This window comes from Rhinichthys klamathensis, unplaced genomic scaffold (genome assembly GCF_029890125.1).
Source record: "Rhinichthys klamathensis goyatoka isolate OS25496 unplaced genomic scaffold, OSU_Roscu_1.1 h1tg000567l_1, whole genome shotgun sequence".
NCBI classification, from domain to species: domain Eukaryota; kingdom Metazoa; phylum Chordata; class Actinopteri; order Cypriniformes; family Leuciscidae; genus Rhinichthys; species Rhinichthys klamathensis.
In genome coordinates this window covers 891655-910731 of record NW_026607033.1, presented here as the reverse complement: position 1 = coordinate 910731, position 19077 = coordinate 891655, and the positions used below count along the sequence as shown (strand labels likewise).

Below are 19077 nucleotides of genomic sequence, written 5' to 3'. Positions count from 1 at the left end.
GCTTTGTATTATGATTATGATATGAATCATACCATTAGTCTGAATTACAATATAAAATAATTATAATATTCTCTCATCATGTACTCACTGTCACCTCATGTTGTTACAAACATATACTTTATTATTTTAATGTGTATTTTGTGTTGTGTGTTTATGTGAAACTTTGGTACAGTCATCCTGGCCAGGACTTCATAGAAGATGAGATTTTTTTTTTTTTTTTATCTCAGTGGGACCTTCCTGGTAAAATAAAGGATAAATAAATACCATAGGCCACCAAAGGTTAGGCAAATGGTCTGTGCTCATTCACTTTCATTGTATGCCAAAAAGGACGAAATAAAAGAGGGCAACTCAGGCTCTCTGCCCTTAAAAGTCTGGCAAAAATCCTATTGTGTTTCCCACGGAATAAATTAAAGTAAATCAAATTTGTAACAACAGGGTGGGTTTTCAAAAGACTTTTAATTTGGGGGTGAATTGTCCCTTTAAGGCTTTTCCCTTGAATGTTTACCTTTCCTCGAAAGGCATGAGCTGTAAACTGACTCCGCCCACTCAGGATGGCTAATCCATTTTTACACTGGCCACGCCATTTCAGGCCGACTAATCTATCCTGCATTAATAGATCACACGCACATGTGCAGACTCCACTGATGTTATCACTTTCTCACGAGTTAATAATTAACTGAGCTGCTGCAATGATTACAACGATCTGTATTTTAATGTGTCTGTTTGCAGTCTGAGTGGATTTGAGCAGTGCAGATTCATTATGGCAGCTTTGCGTGCAGCAAAACAAGCTTTAAGAAGAGAAATCAAGAGTCGAGTGGCTGCAGTGAGTGATCAGGAGAAACTCAGGCAGTCTCGAGTTGTCTCACAAAAGGTAAATGTCATCGATGTGTCAGCTGAGCGACACGAGCTTTCAGGGGTAATATACGGGACAGTAGTTAGATTGTACTTTGCACATAGGATCTCTACATATACGCTAGTACTTAGTAACTTTACCTAATATACACCATGCAAATGTTATGTTGTTGCAAATATTTTAGAGCAAAGCAAATGCACAGATACATTAACTTTTTATTATTTATAATGTTGAATATGTTATGTCTCAACTTTTTTTTTAGGTTATTGACTTTTTTACTACCACCAATTTCCTTTTGAGATTTTGGATATAAAGTCAATTCTGGCTTTACTGGCAGAGGGATAAAGTAAGCTGTATTTCTGCACATGACTCAGGAGTTTCTTTGCATCCTGGTGTCCTGCCTGTTCTTTTATTTAATTTTTTTTTTTTTTTTTTAAGGCTTTACTTTTCTTGCACAATGTCCCTGTATATGGACAGTTTTAGCGCAGGGGTTTTCAAACTTTGGTCCATACTCCAGGGGGCCACAAGGGAGTGCTGGGGGTGTTGGTGGAAATGTTTAGAGAAAAACAAAAAATAAATACATTTAAAACTACGATTTAAATAAATAATTAAAAAAAATATTTAAATAAATCCAGGTAGGTTTCTTTAAGCGACTTGGAGACGTTGCCACAGTTCTTCTGGACTTAGTCTGTCTCAGTTTTTTCTGTTTCTTCATGTAATCCCAGATAGACTTGCAAATAAATGCTCTAAATGACAATATTTCTATTTGGAATTTGGGAGAAATGTTGTCAGTAGTTTATAGAATAAAACAAAAATGTTAATTTTACTCAAACACATACCTATAAATAGTAAAACCAGAGAAACTGATAATTTTGCAGTGGTCTCTTAATTTTTTCCAGAGCTCTCTCTCTCTCTCTCTATATATATATATATACACGCATACATGGTCAGAATTATTGGAACCCTTGGTAAATATAATCAATGAATGCTGTGAAAATAAATCTGCATTGTTTATCCTTTTGATCTTTTTTTAAATCACAAAAATCTAACATTTCATTTAAGTAAAACTAATAATTGTGGGGAGAAAATCACATTATGAAATAAATGTTTTTTTCTAATACACGTTGGCACCAATTATAGGTACCCCTTGAAATTCTTATGAGTAAAGTCCCATATGAGTAAAAGTATATTTCCAGTTTTTATTTACAGTTTTTAGCCCACCTGGGTGACTAGGAACATGAAATCGTTGTTTCACAGGAGTATAAATATGAGGAAACAAAGGCCAAACCAAAGAATATAGTTCTGATGTGCAGAAAAAGAGTGTTGAGCTTCACAAAACAGAAAGTAACTGTAAGAAAATAGTTAAAGCATTGAAAACTCCAAATTTCCACCATCAGGACCATAATTAAGAAGTTCCAAACAACAGGAAATGTTAAGAATCTGCATGGAAGAGGACGTGTGTCTATATTGTCTTAATGTACGGTGAGGAGGAAAGTTTGACAGGCCAAAGACTCTTCAGGGATCACAGATGGAGAATTGCAGAAAATAGTCTTTATAATAGTCTTGGGGCCAGAAAGCATCAAAGAATATCAAACAGCACCTACATCACCACAAGTTGTTTGGGAGGGTTTCAAGAAAAATCCTCTGCTCTCATAAAAAAAAACCCCAGCATATTCAGTAGTCATCTAGTCAGACACTGGAACTTCAAACAGGACCTGGTTCTGTGGTCAGATGAAACTGAAAAAAAAAAAAACCTTTTTGCCAGCAAACCCACCAGATTGGTTTGGTGCAAACAGGGATAAAAGTACTCAATCCATACTGATTCAGATCCATAATGCTGGATCTTTAATGTTGTGGGCCTATTTCTGACGGAAGTCCTGGACATCATGTTCAGATACATGGTATCATGGATTCTTTCAAATATCAACAATAAAGAAAATCTAAATTTGACGGCTTCTGCTAGAAATCTCATAATGGGCTGTGGTTGGATCTTCCATCAGGACAACGATCCAAAACAAACATCAAAATCATCACAAAAATGGGTCACTGAGCACAACATGAAGCTTCTGCCATGACCATCCCAGTCCCTTGAGCTGAACCCTACAGAAAACTGAAGAGGAGAGTATCAATATGGAGCTGGGAATCTGAAGGATCTGGAGAGATTCTGTATGGAGGAATGGTCTCTGATCTCTTCAGGTATTATAGGAGAAAACCCAGAGCTGTTACCTTGGCAAAAGGTTGCAAGAAGTATTCAATAAAAGGGTCCCAGTAATTGTGGTCAATGTGTATTGGAGAAAAACATTATTTCATAAAGAGATTTTCCCCACATTTTTAATTATGTTACTTAAATGAAAGAATTGTTTTTTGTGATTTTTTTTTTGTGTGTTTGTTTTGGGGAGAAAAAGGGTCAAAAGGATTAACAATAAAGATTTATTTTCATATTTACCAAGTGTGCTAATAATTCTGATCATGTACTGTATATGTAGACACTCTCCTGAACCTAATCAGATTTGCGAAACTACTCCCTTATTGAGGCATTTTTTAACCTATTTTCTTACAGAGACATTATGCAATTACATACAGTCTCATATATGGAGCAAAATACAACTAAGAAACAAGGCCTATGTTACTGTAATCATAGCAGTAAAACATTTATGTTAAGCATGTTATAAATAAATAAATTATTGTAAATATGGTTTGTGTTTATTAACTACCATCCAAACTCATGTCTAGTTGTTCAGGCATCCCAAATACCTGTCCAGCCAACGTGTCGCTGTCTTCCTGAACATGCATGATGAGGTGCGCACAGAGGAGATCATCAAGGACATCTTCAAGAGGGGGAAAGTATGCTTCATTCCCAGATACTTCACCAAGAGCAGTCATATGGACATGTTACGACTTCAAGACATGGAGGACATGAACACGCTGCCCCTCACATCCTGGGACATCCGGCAGCCAGCAGACGAGGACACCGACAGAGAGGAAGCCCTAGATATAGGTGAGTTAGACCAGAAGATTTAGACAATGGACCTGCCCTATAGAAGCTTGTTTCTGCCACGGAAAAAAAAAGTGTTTTTATCTCACAATTCTGCGAAAAAAAGTCAGAATTACGAGTTATTAACTTCAAATTGCGAGAAATAAAGTTGGAATTGTGAGATATAAACTTGCAATTGTGGGTTATAAAGTCTGAATTGCGAGAAAAAAACGTAGATTGTGAGATATAAACTTTTTTTAATGCAAATTTATATCTCAATTCTGAGAAAAATGTCAAAATTGCGAGCTATAAACTCGGAATTGTGTTAAAATAAGAATTGCGAGTTATAAAGTCAGAATTGCGAGTAATAAACTGAACTGCGAGAAATAAAGTCAGAATTGCAAGATATAAACTCACAATTCTTGACGTTTTTTTTTTTCTCAGAAGTTCAGTTATAAACGAACAATTGTCAGTAGATGAAATCCAAATTGTGAGATATAAACTCTCAATTGCAAGGAAAAAAGTCAGAACTGTGAGATAGAAAGCCACACTTACCTTTTATATTTTTTTTATTCTGTGGCAGAAATAAGTTTCCATACTACCCTCTTACAATTTAAAAAAAAAAATTTGGGGTAAAATAAAATGCTTATTTACAAAACAGCCGAATGCTGCACATTTTTCCAGATATTGTGTTGTTGACTATTCTCAAACCTCCTGTTTCTCAACCTAATTCATCATATTTTAGTTGGAAATATTAGCTGTTTTATTGCATTTAATTTAGTCTAAAACACAGTTTGTAACATGTATTGAGGTGAGGGGAAATGATCCCATCAGACTGAATTTATCTGTTATTTAATTTACTTAAAAACAGCCAAAAGGCCGTAGAAGGTCCGTGTCAAATACTCAAAAAATAGGTAGATAAATTACTTTGCTTAAGCTCAATAAACAAATCAAAGTTCACGAGGCAAGAAGCTCACACACATAATACACAAACGTTTTGTCATTACATTTGGCCTCTAAATAAAGTATTGTTTGTAAGAAATCTTCTACTGTTATGTGTGCGAGCTCCTCTCCTTGTTGAACTTATTTAATTTACTTGTAATAAAATAAATTCAAAATACAACACATATTCGCAAAGCTGTTTTAATTGATAATTATATAATATAATAATATAATTATAACGTGAGGAAAGTGTTATGAAGTGTGGAAAAGGAAATGCATTGCACCATTAGATGGTGCTCTCACCCCACAGGTTCATTTGGCTTCATATTCACTTACAGTATAATCGGATTTTGATGCTTGTATAATAGAAGTTTTTGCATCTAAACATTAACATTATGATATTTATTTTAGTTTGATACTGTAATATTGCATTTTGTGGTTGAGCTTTTGCACTAAGATAGAAAAGGTGGGTTACTGCATTGCAGTGTTTAGGAATTGTAGGCTACGTATGCTGAGTAGTAGTTACACCAAACTGCTCGATTCATGTTTTTTAAAGTCCCTTATGAGTTTATGGCTTAGAAATAGATTAAAAGACCACAGCGGCACCTAGTTTTACTGTAATCCCAATATATTATCTCTTAATGTGTGATTTAGAGTCATATATCAAACATGAAATGCTCTTAGAAACAAATTTCACTTCCATAATTTTTGCATATTTCAATTAATGCAGAGAGTGCTTCATAAATTGATGGTGAAAAGTGGGTAATACCAGAAGGGAATCGGGTGGTTAGAGATGGTGTATTTGTTCCTTTTTAAAATATGCCCCAATGAATCATGCACAATAAGACCAGATATGTGTATTAAGAAAATAATTGTTGAAATTCAACCATTACCAGGAGGTTTAATGAGTGTATCATTTCTTCATTAATGTGTAATTTAGTAGGCTAATTGACACGTTGTTTATTGTCAGACTCGTGTCGTATATTGTGTTTTAGTGCCTGAGTCAGGAACTTACCATCATATTTAATTTATTCCCCCACATTTACTTGCTGTAAGTGAATTATGATTCATAAATCATGCTGTTTCCTGCACACAGCTAGTATTTATGGGGTTTGTGACTGAGGACTGTTTATGTTTACGTCCTAATTTTTCATCTATACAACTGAACTGTTTACTTTATCTCTGTAATTTATCATCAGGCTAATTATAGCTTAAGTAAATCTTACATTTAGCAGAAATGGTGGTTTTATAAAGCAAATAGGAAAGAAATCACCCCGTCTTACTGTGTCTATGTGGTGGAAAATAGAAAGGCAGAACTGAGCAGGTGTTACAGGACGGCAGAGGCAGACCAAAGCCTCTCGCCCCTGTTGAGTAAGTAATGACTCTGAGATTAAAGTATGTGTGTTTTAAGACACACATTTGATGGGGTGTTTGTGTATATGTGCATTAAAGAGAGAGAGGAGCGGATGAAAAATACAGCCATTCAGGAGAAAGCAATAGAAATGGGGGTTGATATGTGAAATGCACATGAGGAGGGGTGTAATCGCACTAAACTATCCCAGTGTGAGAGGAAGGTGGGTGTTTTTGTGCATTTTGTTCCTGCAGAGTGAAACCGTGACCTTGAGCTCGGGACATCCTTTGGACTTTAATGCTACTTGCCTTTAAAGTCAACATGAAAAAAAAAAAAAAAAAAAATGACCTTAGTTGTTTTCCTAGGCCCGTTTACACCAAGGACGATAACAATAAAGATATATTTTTTTAAAATCTTTCTAAATATAAAAGAATGGCAGAGTCCACACCACAACTATAATGATAACGACACAATATCGATAACAATATCGTTGGAATCAGTTTGAGAAAAATGTTTTCCCAGTTGATAAACGATAAAAACATTGACAGCCAATCAGAATTCAAACTGCTTTAAGCGCTTGAGCATTTAAAGTGGCAAACGACAAAACTGCAGTGAGTGCTTATAATAAACAGAATGATATTGTCCGCTGGTGTGGACGCTAATATAGTTATCGCAAAGGTTATCTTTATATTTATTGTTGTTGATGTGATTCAAAGGACCTTTATTGTGGATAATTCATCAGTGCACGTTAAGAAAATGTTTCTATTTTAATCAAACCTCTGAAATCACTTTCCTTTATATAATATTAACTATATAATAGCTATTTAGATTTTAAAAAAAAATTAGGTTACAGTTTGGAAAAGTCTGGAATTTGATTTGAGTAATTTCCAGGTCTGGATAAGTATGGGAAAATATTTGTGTTTCAAGACTATTCAGTTTTCTAAAATATAAAATTAAGAATTACTAAAAATAAATTTGTCTTTGCAGGTTATAAAGCATTTTAGGTTTTGTCTCATCATGTAAGCGCATGTTTTCACTTCGGGAAAACCAATGGGGAAAAAAAAGAGAAAATAAAAATATTACAGATGACCATACTCTATACCAAATACACTCACCAGCCACTTTATTAGGTACACCTGTCCAACTGCTCGTTAACACTTAATTTCTAAGCAGCCAATCACATGGCGGCAACTCAGTGCATTTAGGCATGTAGACATGGTCAAGACAATCTCCTGCAGTTCAAACCGAGCATCAGTATGGGGAAGAAAGTTGATTTGAGTGACTTTGAACGTGGCATGATTGTTGGTGCCAGAAGGGCTGGTCTGAGTATTTCAGAAACTGCTAATCTACTGGGATTTTCACGCACAACCATCTCTAGGGTTTACAGAGAATGGTCCGAAAAAGAAAAAACATCCAGTGAGCGGCAGTTCTGTGGGCGGAAATGCCTTGTTGATGCCAGAGGTCAGAGGAGAATGGCCAGACTGGTTCGAGCTGATAGAAGGGCAACAGTGACTGAAATAACCACTCGTTACAACCGAGGTATGCAGCAAAGCATTTGTGAAGCCACAACACGCACAACCTTGTGGCGGATGGGCTACAACAGCAGAAGACTCCACCGGGTACCACTCATCTCCACTACAAATAGGAAAAAGAGGCTACAATTTGCAAGAGCTCACCAAAATTGAACAGTTGAAGACTGGAAAAATGTTGCCTGGTCTGATGAGTCTCGATTTCTGTTGAGACATTCAGATGTTAGAGTCAGAATTTGGCGTAAACAGAATGAGAACATGGAACCATCATGCCTTGTTACCACTGTGCAGGCTGGTGGTGGTGGTGTAATGGTGTGGGGGATGTTTTCCTGGCACACTTTAGGCCCCTTAGTGCCAATTGGGCATCGTTTAAATGCCACGGCCTACCTGAGCATTGTTTCTGACCATGTCCATCCCTTTATGGCCACCATGTACCCATCCTCTGATGGCTACTTCCACCATGTCACAAAGCTCTAATCATTTCAAATTGGTTTCTTGAACATGACAATGAGTTCACTGTACTAAAATGGCCTCCACAGTCACCAGATCTCAACCCAATAGAGCATCTTTGGGATGTGGTGGAACGGGAGATTCGCATCATGGATGTGCAGCCGACAAATCTGCGGCAACTGTGTGATGCCATCATGTCAATATGGACCAAACTCCCTGAGGAATGCTTCCAGCACCTTGTTGAATCTATGCCACGAAGAATTGAGGCAGTTCTGAAGGCAAAAGGGGGTCCAACCCGTTACTAGCATGGGGTACCTAATAAAGTGGCCGGTGAGTGTATAATGCTGAAAATAATGCTGTATGAACCATGTTAAATATGGTCTGAAAGATCTACAGATAGGTTTGGATATTTGATTCTGGAAAAGTATGGAATTTTGAAAAGAAAATGGAATTCCCTGAGGTTAATATTATGATTAAATTGACATTGACTTTAAATGTTGCCAACAAAAAGAAATGAAAGAGAGCTGAGACTAGATGAAAATGTCAGGTGTGTGTGTTTGAAGGAGGGACAAGCATTGAATCTGTGTGTGTAAACTGACCAATCTTTGCACGCTTGTATTGGTAGTAGATCACTGTGACACTAAGTGCTAACAAGACTGAATGGTTTGAATCCACCGAAGTGCACTTCATTGCCTATCTGTTGGTGTGTCTGATTGAGGTGCTCCGATAGCATTTAATCCCGCAATAACACTCCATACCTCACTGTCTTCCCTTAAGGTCAAACGGTGCCGCTTGTAAATCAACAAGTTTTTATGAGATTCCAACAAACATTTGGACTTAATGACCTGTGCTGTCTGGTAAAAATGACTCTCACATTTCCGTTTGCAGTTGTAAAACCATCTCATAGATGCATTTTTCAAAGTCTAATGATATAATACTGCTATCAATATTATATCCTTTAGGTTTGAATGTATAATTTTATAGTTTAATTTTAGTTGTAAGTTACCATTTGTGTATTACTTATATAATGTTATTTAACATTTGTAATACACCACCGTTAACATTTTTAGGGTAATTTTGAACATTCTTCACAAATTTTTTGTTGTTGTAATATTGTGAAATATTAATACAAATGATTTTTTTTGTTTGAATAATTAAAATGTAATTTATTACATATTGTAATTTATTGCTGCTTAATATTTTTGTGGAAATCGTGATACACTACCATTCAAAAGTAAGTGGTAAGTAGAAAAAAGTAAAAAAAAATAACAAATCAATACTTTTAAATAATCAAGTTTGCTGTAAATTGACAGTAAAGGCATGTTGCAAAAGGAATTCTATTTCAGATAAATGCGGTTCATTGAACTTTATTCATCAAATGATCAATAAAGCATCACAGTTTAAAAAAAAAATATTAACCAGGACAAATGTTTTCAATATTGATAATAAGAAGAACCATTATTCATTTTACTGTTCACTGTTTTTACTGTATTTTTGATCAAATATATGCAGCCTTGGTGAGTCTGAGATCTTAATTATTCTAATTATTTTAAACTTTTGATTGGTAGTGTATATCATCATCAAGGCCTTTTGCAGCGCAAGCGCCGATCTGAACGGTGTCTGACATGCCGTCTTTATGTGCAAAAGCTGGTGTAAGCATGGCAGGACAGAGTGCCAAAGCTTCCCGGTCTTCCGCAAGGTGATGCCATCAGTGAGGGTTGATGTTATGTAATAATGTATATATATATATAAGAGCAGCAGAATATTCTCAATTTATCTCTTTTCTCATTTTAGCAGCACAATATGACTAAAGGTTTATCATTGGGAAAAAAATGAAAGCAATCATAAAAGCGTGCTCTTCATCAAATCTAAAAACCTATTGTACATTTAAGAGCCATTTAAAGAAATGGCTTCTTGAATTTCAGAGCTGTCAACATGAACACATTTCTCTAGGCTTCTTGCCTTGTGTGTGTGTGTATATGTTATGTCTTTGTCAGAAGTTTGTTTGATTGCTGGTTTGCTGTAATTCGATTGTATTTTATTTTTTTTACATAATACAATGTATTGTACTTTTTTTTTTCTTTTTTTTAATGTAATTTTTATTCTCTTTTAGGGTGACTTTTAACATCTGTCCGGGGACTGCAGATGAAAAATAGCCTTCTGGCTAATTCTGGCATATTGGCAACAATGTTAATTAATATGCACTGTCCCTGTAATAATAAATAGATTTAAAAAAAAAAAAATGAATGTAAATTAAAAAAAAAAAGCTGTGGAATCCCCATGGCCAAACTCCTGTTTCTTCAGATCCTTTCTACTTCACCTTTTACACCAGAGGATCGCGAACTGGGATCGGCACTTAAATAGATGAGATGAAGAGATAAAAAGACAGAACAATTTTTGAAATCCTGCAAAGAACTGATGCACTTTCAGATTGAAACCTTGAGCAATTTGGCGACAAAACGGGGCTTGATGTGGAGGTATTGGACAGTCCTAGGTGTTACTCTGAGATGAAGCCTGCAGGCCTGAGAAACATGTTTTGCAGAACTGATAAAAGAATAGGATCTGTGATGGCTTGTACCTTGTCTTGTTAATATTGGAGATTGTCTAATTGGTTCAGGCTCATTAATAACACTTTTTATTTAAAGCGACTGTTTGCGATTTGTCAACACAATCGTATCAAGTTGAGTAATGTGTATGTAATAATTCTGCGTAGATACATTATTAATGAATGTTGAAGACAGTCTTATTAGAACAGAGCCGAGAGTGAAATATGGAACGAGGTGCAGGAACAGGCTGCAAGTGTGAGATCATTGATATTAATATTTAATGGTTTTGCTTGTGTTTGAAATTCAGACTCGTAACATATTTCATGTAAACCAATATATCAGACTGTCTGGCCACTGTCATTTGTTTTATCTTCAAAATTGGCAAATTTGTAAGGCCTTTATATCCAATGGGCCTTATTCATGAATGTAGACAGAACGTAAATCCGTTTGTACTTAAATCAAGTACAATTTACACAGATGCATTTACAAAAATGCAGAAAATCATTGATTATTCATGAATGAGGCCCATTGTGCTCATTAGAAATCTAGAGTTCTTGTGGCTACAGCAGCAGAACACAAATCTATTTGTACTGAAATGAATGCAACATTTATGCAACACTTCTGCACATATGGGTTCACAAACAGTTAATGCAGGAATTCGCTCTGCTTGTGTTTTATGGTTGTGTGAATTTAATATGTAGTGTTTGTTTGCTTCTCTACACAAGCAGAAAGTAAATTCTTTTGTACATAAATTGGTGAATGCAGTTCAGAGACAGTTTATGTACTAATGGATGTATGAATGATATGCATAGAAACTGGTTCCACTTGCGTTTCATTTGCAACAAATTGGTTTACAAACAGTTGACCTATACATTTGTTCTACTCATGGTTCTTGTGGTGGCCCAAATTGTGAAATTAAATTGTATAGTGTATATCTTAAATCTATACGCAAGCAAACCTTTGCACTGAACTTTTTACATACAAATGGGTTTTAAAACAGTTAACAGAAATTGAATCACATTTCATGAGGCTCATTGTGTGAGTTTGAAAAGTAGAATGTTTTTTGGCTATGCATAGACTGCAAAACAAGCTACTTTCTTCCTCGAGAGGTTCAAATCAAGAGGTCAAAGGTCAAATCAAAAATGAAAGTTTATACATATTTCGCAGTGTTTTTATTGCTACATTATTCTATAATAACATAATTATCCACTAATTAGCTGTAATTGCATCTGCAACTATCAAGTAGCTAAGTCAGAAATAGACATGCATTGGTTATTATATCTGTCAATTAGGAAACATGCATGATGCATACAAATAACCAGAATGTTTGCAAATCAAATCAAGAATGTAGATGAAAAGAAGTTATTCTATAAATCACATGTATCTTTCAAACTCCTGTCTGTAAGCACACAGATGTTAGTCTGTACTGTCTACATTTCTACTTAGTGAATGTTTGGCTTCCCTGCATGTTTTTGGTTCTTAAGAACTTAAACTTCACTGTATTGTGCTGTAATGGTGTCATTTGAGCTCCAAAAACAAATCTGCATAATCCACATAATCTTATTTAATTACTCTTTCCTTTCTAATTTTGTTACAGGAGGACTAGATCTTATCCTCATGCCTGGTTTGGGATTTGATAAGAACGGGAATCGGCTTGGCAGAGGAAAGGGTTTCTATGACACGTATTTGGAGCGCTGTAGGACGCACCCTAAGGGAAAGCCGTACACCATTGCCTTGGCTTTCAAAGAGCAGCTGTGTGCTGAAGTCCCAGTGGGTGAACATGATATTCTTATTGATGAAGTCCTCTATGAAGACGAGTAATGAACTGGACCACTCCGAGCATGATTTCAGGGCTGTTGATTTGAATCCAAAGGATTCCTAACAATATGGATCCTGTTGCTGGATGAAACGCATTAAATCTCTTTGAACGCAATCCATATGTTCAAATCATATAATGTTTGCATGGAGACTCTTTTCAGAAAAGCTTCAAAGTATCTTTATCAATAGAAGATTGACCAAACTCTGACATTCTTAAAAATAGTGGTCCTTTATTGGCATCGATGGTTCCATGAAGAACCTTTTAACATCCATGGGACCTTTCAATTCCAATATAGGTTCTTTATAGAGGAAAAAGGTGCTTTGATTTGATTAAAAAAATGCTTCTTTAAAGGTTCTTGGGGAACCAAAAATGATTCTTATGGTGTCGCTACAAAAACACTTGTTTAAAAAGCTTTTTAAGAGTATACCAAAAGGCTAAATATGCAGTCTGTCCTGACATTAACTCTTTCCCCACCGTTGATGAAATTGACAATGCTTCCCTGCCATTGACAGAATTTCCCGGTTTTCTTTGTTTTTTTAGTTATACAGTAGAGTACGCTATTATGCATCTTCTGAAAGAGTACCGAATCTCCAAATCAAAACACAGACAAATAGGAGCAGAAACAAGCGATAAAAGCACTGCTTATGCACGTTGAAGTCTCTTTTTTTTAAACACGATTTTCTCAGCTTTTTGTTCAAAATTTTGCTCTTTTTTTTTTATAAAAGAAAGGCTCTGTTCTTTCTTTTGATATGTTGCATGTTCAGATGTTTATACAAAAAAATTGTCTAGGGATCCTGAATTGCAAGCTGTCAATCATGAAGTTACACCACGTTTTTTATAGCATCAAATAACTAACTAAAACCAAACTTGCTAGAAAAAATAAACACTTGAACATATGTCAGCCTTTCACTAAAATGCATAAAACCATCTTTGGAAAAAAAAACATTTGAAGAGTAATTAGATTTGGCTTGTGTCCCGTTCGATTACATGGAGAGGGTATGGCTAATGACTTATACTGCAGCCAACCACCAGGGGGCGATCAAAATGTTTTGGCTTCACTTTTCATGATGTGTGTGGCACACTTGGTTACAGCATGTTTAAAAATCATCAGGACAGTTTTTTATTTTTAAATTCGGCATGAAACAGAAGTTGCGATAGTTTTTTCATATTCCATATTGTGAATATATCAGAGTGAAACGGCTTCTCAAACAAGAAAAGATGGAGGGCGGGACTTCTGGAATCGATTGGATCGTTGTGGTTTGCTATTGGTGGATCTCATGTGAGTGACAGGTCTCGCCCTCGCACCAGTAAACGTGTCAGAGAAGAGAAATGATGTAGCTGCGAGAGGGAGAAGTTGTTTTGATATAGATTATGACGCGTGATTTTTCACTAAAAAATTATGTGTCCGGATAAATCATTCACAATAAACACTGCAATATTCAATAAAAAAAAAATATTGTCCATTTTGACTTTAATCTTGCAACTCGAAATAAATTTCAGAATTTTGACGGTAAACAATTATCAGTAATAAGTTACATTTCTGTCTGTTCCTTACACAAAGTTATTACATGGACTTCTTGTATGGTACATTTATGGTGTTTTTATTGTCCTTGTTGGTGTTTTGAAATCTGTGTGCCACAGAAAAAACTACAGCATGAGGTATGAGATAAGGGTGAGTAAATAATGACAGAAGTTGCCGTTTGGGTTAACATTTGCTTTAAAATAATCTTCTGTGCCTGATCCATTCTTGATTTCATAATTGTATCATGTTCCTGAAATGCTTTAGCTCAGGGGTGTCCAAACTCTGTCCTGCAGAATTTATCTCCAATCTGCCTCAACACACATACCTGAAAGTGTCTAGCATAAGACCTTGATTAGCTGCTTCACGTGTGTTTAATTGGGGTTGGAGCCGAACTCTGCAGGACAGTGGCCCTCCAGGACCGAGTTTGGACACCCCTGCTTTAGCTGTAGGCCTATATCTCCCAGTACAGTCTTTTATATGGGATCTGCTCATCATGGAGGACTAATCAATCTTGCTTCATTAGCTCACATGTCCAAACTTCAATCAGAATATCCATAATATCCCCCAATTTAAACCGCTTGAACATTATTATTGATCAGTGATATACTGGACAAAATATGGTTGATTTTGGCTAAAAGAAGTATTTGCTCTACTCTAATTTGCATTTGAATAAAATTGGTTAGAAACGGCTTTTAACATCGTAAGCTGCAGAAGCGTTGAGACTTGCCCTGGTGCTCTTTATTGACAAACAGCATGTGAATTAAGATGGGCATAATGAGCAGTCTGTCATATGGTCTGTCAATGACTCTCTATAGTCCCTGTGACACTTTCTCCTCTCCCTCTCTCTTCTCCATATGTCTATGCGTTGACTATGCAGTGAACATGTCTGGGACATACTTGTCCTGAAATTCTACATTTCATTTTGTTATTTCTTTGTTGATTATGGCAAGAAAATGCATCCTCCCAACAATCTTATGTATTTATTTAAAATCAATTATAGATGATAATGTATTCTTATAAAAAAAGAAGAAAAAAAAAAAGAAAAGACTAGCAGAGTGTTTGGGAATTTAAGTATTGGGTCTTTTTTTTTTTTTGAGGTTATTTTTGTTGATTTGTTATTATAAGGGAATGAGAAATTACACACTGGCTGTTGAAATTCAGCTTTGCCATCCCAGGAATACATTTATATTATAAGAATAGAAAACAGTTATTTAAAATTGTTATAATATTTCACAGCATTACTGTTTTTACTGTATTTTCCTTCACTTTTAAAAGAATAGTTCTTCTAAAATAAATTAGTAATTATTTATTCAGCTTCAGTCATTCCAAACTTGCATGATATTCTGTTTCCCATGTAACACAAAAGGAGATTTTTTCTATATAATAGTCATATTGACACTTTGGTAAAACTTTACAACTAAAAATGTACTAACAATAAACAGTATATTCTTACAGCATTTATTAACTGTTTTAAATGTTCATATTAGTTCACAGTGCATTAACTAATTTTAATAGATACAACTTTTTAATCTTAAAATGTATTATTGACATTAACATTAACGATTAATAAATGCCAACTTCAATTTGCTTCAAATCAAACTTAATGAAAAGAATTACCGGCACTTTTTATGGCACTTTTATGGTGTGTTTTTTTGTGTGTGTAATGATTCTTCAAAATATCTTTTTGTTCTATGGAAATAAACATGAGAGCAAGTGAGTAAATAATGAGAGATTTTCATTTTGGAGAATAAGTTCAGCCGAATACAATTTTGGCTTATGGCATTTCAGTCATTAGAAATGAATATATACATTTTGATTGTGCTTCTATAAAATATATTCAGAATACTCATGCCTCTAAGCTCTGAGTTGGAGAAGAAGGTGGAAAGCAAACACTCCCACACCTGAACTGAGGGAAAATTAGAGGTTATAATTACTATGAGAATGTAATGTAATGCAGATGATTCCTTCTGTGTGTAATCAATACAGCAGTAATTCAGATGCAGCAGTAAAGAACAAAAACAGGATGTACACGTTTGCCAGAGCAGTTCACAACGACTAAAGGAACAAGTATTATTGTGCCTTATTTTGTCCTTTTCAGATGATGAAAGAGGTAGAAATTGGAGAAAATCATAGAGTGCACTTACACAAATGACTCATTCTGTTCTCAGTGAATTCATAAACCAGTGCTCAGTAAGTGCAGACTGATGCTGCTTCATGTAGAACATTATTATTAAATCATACATTGATTGTTTTGTATTTCAAAAACAAACTCTTTGTCCATTGGGTGCTGCTGTGACTTGGGGGTAACAAAACATGGGCCGTGTTCATTTTTTTTTTTTTAGATGTCACTAATGATGCAACAAATAGGCTAGATTAAAAGTGACTGTAAATGCGTTCATAATGTTACAAAAATAATCTATTTTAAAAAATGCTGTTCTTTTGAACTTTCATCAAAGGATCCTGACAAACTGCATAAAAAAGCATAACTGTTTTCAACATTGATAATAATAAGAAACGTTTTTTTCTGGATCCAAATGCAGCAGTAATTAAACTAAACAAAAGAGAGCTATCTAAACAAGAGTGAACTAAACAGTGTTAGAGCACAACCAACACCAGACAATGAGCAACCTCAACTGAGAGCAATACAGAGTGAATTCAATGAACAAAACAAGGATCAGGTGTGTGAAATAAATGAAACAATGAGTAACCATGACAACCAATGTAAACATACTTTGTAACCAAGACAACCAAGGAAACACAGGAAATAATGGGCAACGCCATTTATAGGGGTGTTCCAAATGAAAGTGAACAACTGAGTCCCTTCAAGAAGGGCCATTCCACAAGACCGTTATAGCGAAGGGATCATCCAATGGGAAGTAATTTAATCGTTTATGGTCATGTGACCCAGGGTGACAAGTCCTCATGATTCATTTTAAATCCAGATATGGCGGGAGAGTTAAAATTAACGTATAAACAGAATAACTGAAAAAAAGTTGTTTTGTTTTGATATATTACACACATTTTCCTCATGCAATTCATATTAAGTTCAATAAAATTTAAAAGATAAGAAATGTGTTTAATGCTTTATGTGTTTAATGCTTAGCTTAAGTTAATAACAGACCGGGAACATAGCGTATTTTAAAAACGTAATTATATATGTACGTTTATTTGTATCATATTAACAGCAAGAATAAGATATTCCTGTTGTCACTGCCTAGCTTTGTCGTGGTAATATTCCATGTGAAGCTTATAAGGTCTTTCATTGCTCCCTTCGCCAAGTGCGTTCCAAATGGCTTCATTATGACACACAAATACCCAAAGTCCCCACTTCCAAGACTCTGTCCTACGGAGTGAGTAGGGAACAGGGATACTCACTTACGATTGGAATTTGCCCAATGAAAAACAAATTAAAAGTCCAAGAAAATGAAACTGATACAACTGAATGTGACAAATCAGCGTATTGGAATGAGTTCTGAAGGATCATGTGACACTGAAGACTGGATTAATGAATATGTACACTCAAATTGAAAACAGTTATTTTAAATTGTAATAATATTTCACAATATTACTGTTTCTACTTTATTCTTGATCAAATAAATGCAGCCTCAGTGAGCATAAGAGATTGACTACAAACAGCAGTGTATAAATGAATCAATAAAATACACTAATTTTATAAATGGTGTGTAACACAAATGTTTTAAATGTTTTAAACTGCATGTACAATCAGATTTTATCTTAAACTCCATGTATTTCATAATTAAAAGTGATTTATATATCACGGATGAATCATGTACTAAGCCAGGAGCCATGCATTAAAAAGAGTCAACAGGGTCACTTTTAGGAGCGTATTATTGTACATTCATGCACCAAAGTGGGATGATATGCTTCATAAAGCAATAAAAACGCCTGAATTCAGCAATGGCCTTTTGGACAACTGGTCAGGAAGGAACAGAAATAGTGCAACTTGTCAGGTGCACGTTGGCGGTATACGTTCTTATTCTGAAAGTCTGGCATTTACAGAGAAAACCCTGTAGACATGATGATTAAAATAAAGCTGCTCTTTGCCTGATATATATAGGGTGGTTTCATTGTGCAGCAGAAGGTTTCCTCGCCCAGCATATGTTTATCTTCTCAAACTGCCTGCTGCTTAATCAAAAACAGTAGGTTCCAGGGAATGATTAATTGGAGGGGGGGAAATCAGAGGGAACGCCAGCTCACAGAATGGGCACTCATTATAAGAAATTAATAAGGTGAAACGAAGACGCTGGATGAGTTTCACGGTTTGACAGGTGAATTTGGATGAGATGCAGAATGTGCAGAGCAACCAGAAGTTTACATCTGGAGTTTGATCTATCTATCTATCTATCTATCTATCTATCTATCTATCTATCTATCTATCTATCTATCTATCTATCTATCTATCTATCTATCTATCTATCTATCTATCTATCAACATTTGAACTTTCAGGCAAGGTTTTGGCAATCATGACATCAAAGCTGGTATTGAAATTTCTATTTTTTTTATGCTTTTTATCTCTCAATAGTTTCGGCAGAATGAATTTCCTTCAAGGTCAGGTTGGTTATAACAGCAAGGGTCAAAAAGGCTTTGATTTTTTGTGCACTAAAAAAACCCCATTGTATTACCATGTGTTCTGGACATACAATAGTAATCCCATAACATTATTTGATTTACTTTTGTGCACAATAAAAATGTTTTTTAAAAAAGTAATCAAATCATTTAGTTGCAGTACTACTATTATCACTAAACTATCGCAAGATCAACATTTGTTTCAGGGTTACTACAGGAGTCCAAATAAACAAATTAAAGTCCCCGTGAACCGGAAGTTGCAAACGACTTTTCTCCAGTGTTGTGACGTATTTCCGAGAGAAACGGAATACTAAATGAGGAAAAATAGTGGGCGTGGCTTTTTTTCCAACTAGCACCTGATTGGATCTAGAAAAGTAGGTGTTGTCATTCAGCCTGTCTACTGTCAGTTGGAGGGGCGTGATTACGGATGTTAAGCAGACACCCAAACCGTCAAACCTACGCCATCAGGGAAGGTCCTCCATGATTTTGATTAAAGATTACGA

At 35.3% G+C, this 19077-nt stretch overlaps 1 protein-coding gene across 1 annotated transcript; it reads left to right on the top strand.

The window, feature by feature from the left end:
* The first annotated feature begins 604 nt into the window (after nt 1-604).
* mthfs (5,10-methenyltetrahydrofolate synthetase (5-formyltetrahydrofolate cyclo-ligase)) lies at nt 605-13231 on the top strand. The gene is made up of 3 exons (XM_056239579.1): nt 605-871; nt 3587-3851; nt 12243-13231. Exons 1-3 carry the CDS (start codon nt 761-763, stop codon nt 12464-12466), a joined length of 600 nt encoding a protein of 199 aa, XP_056095554.1. The 5' UTR covers nt 605-760; the 3' UTR covers nt 12467-13231.
* Nucleotides 13232-19077: the final 5846 nt, after the last annotated feature.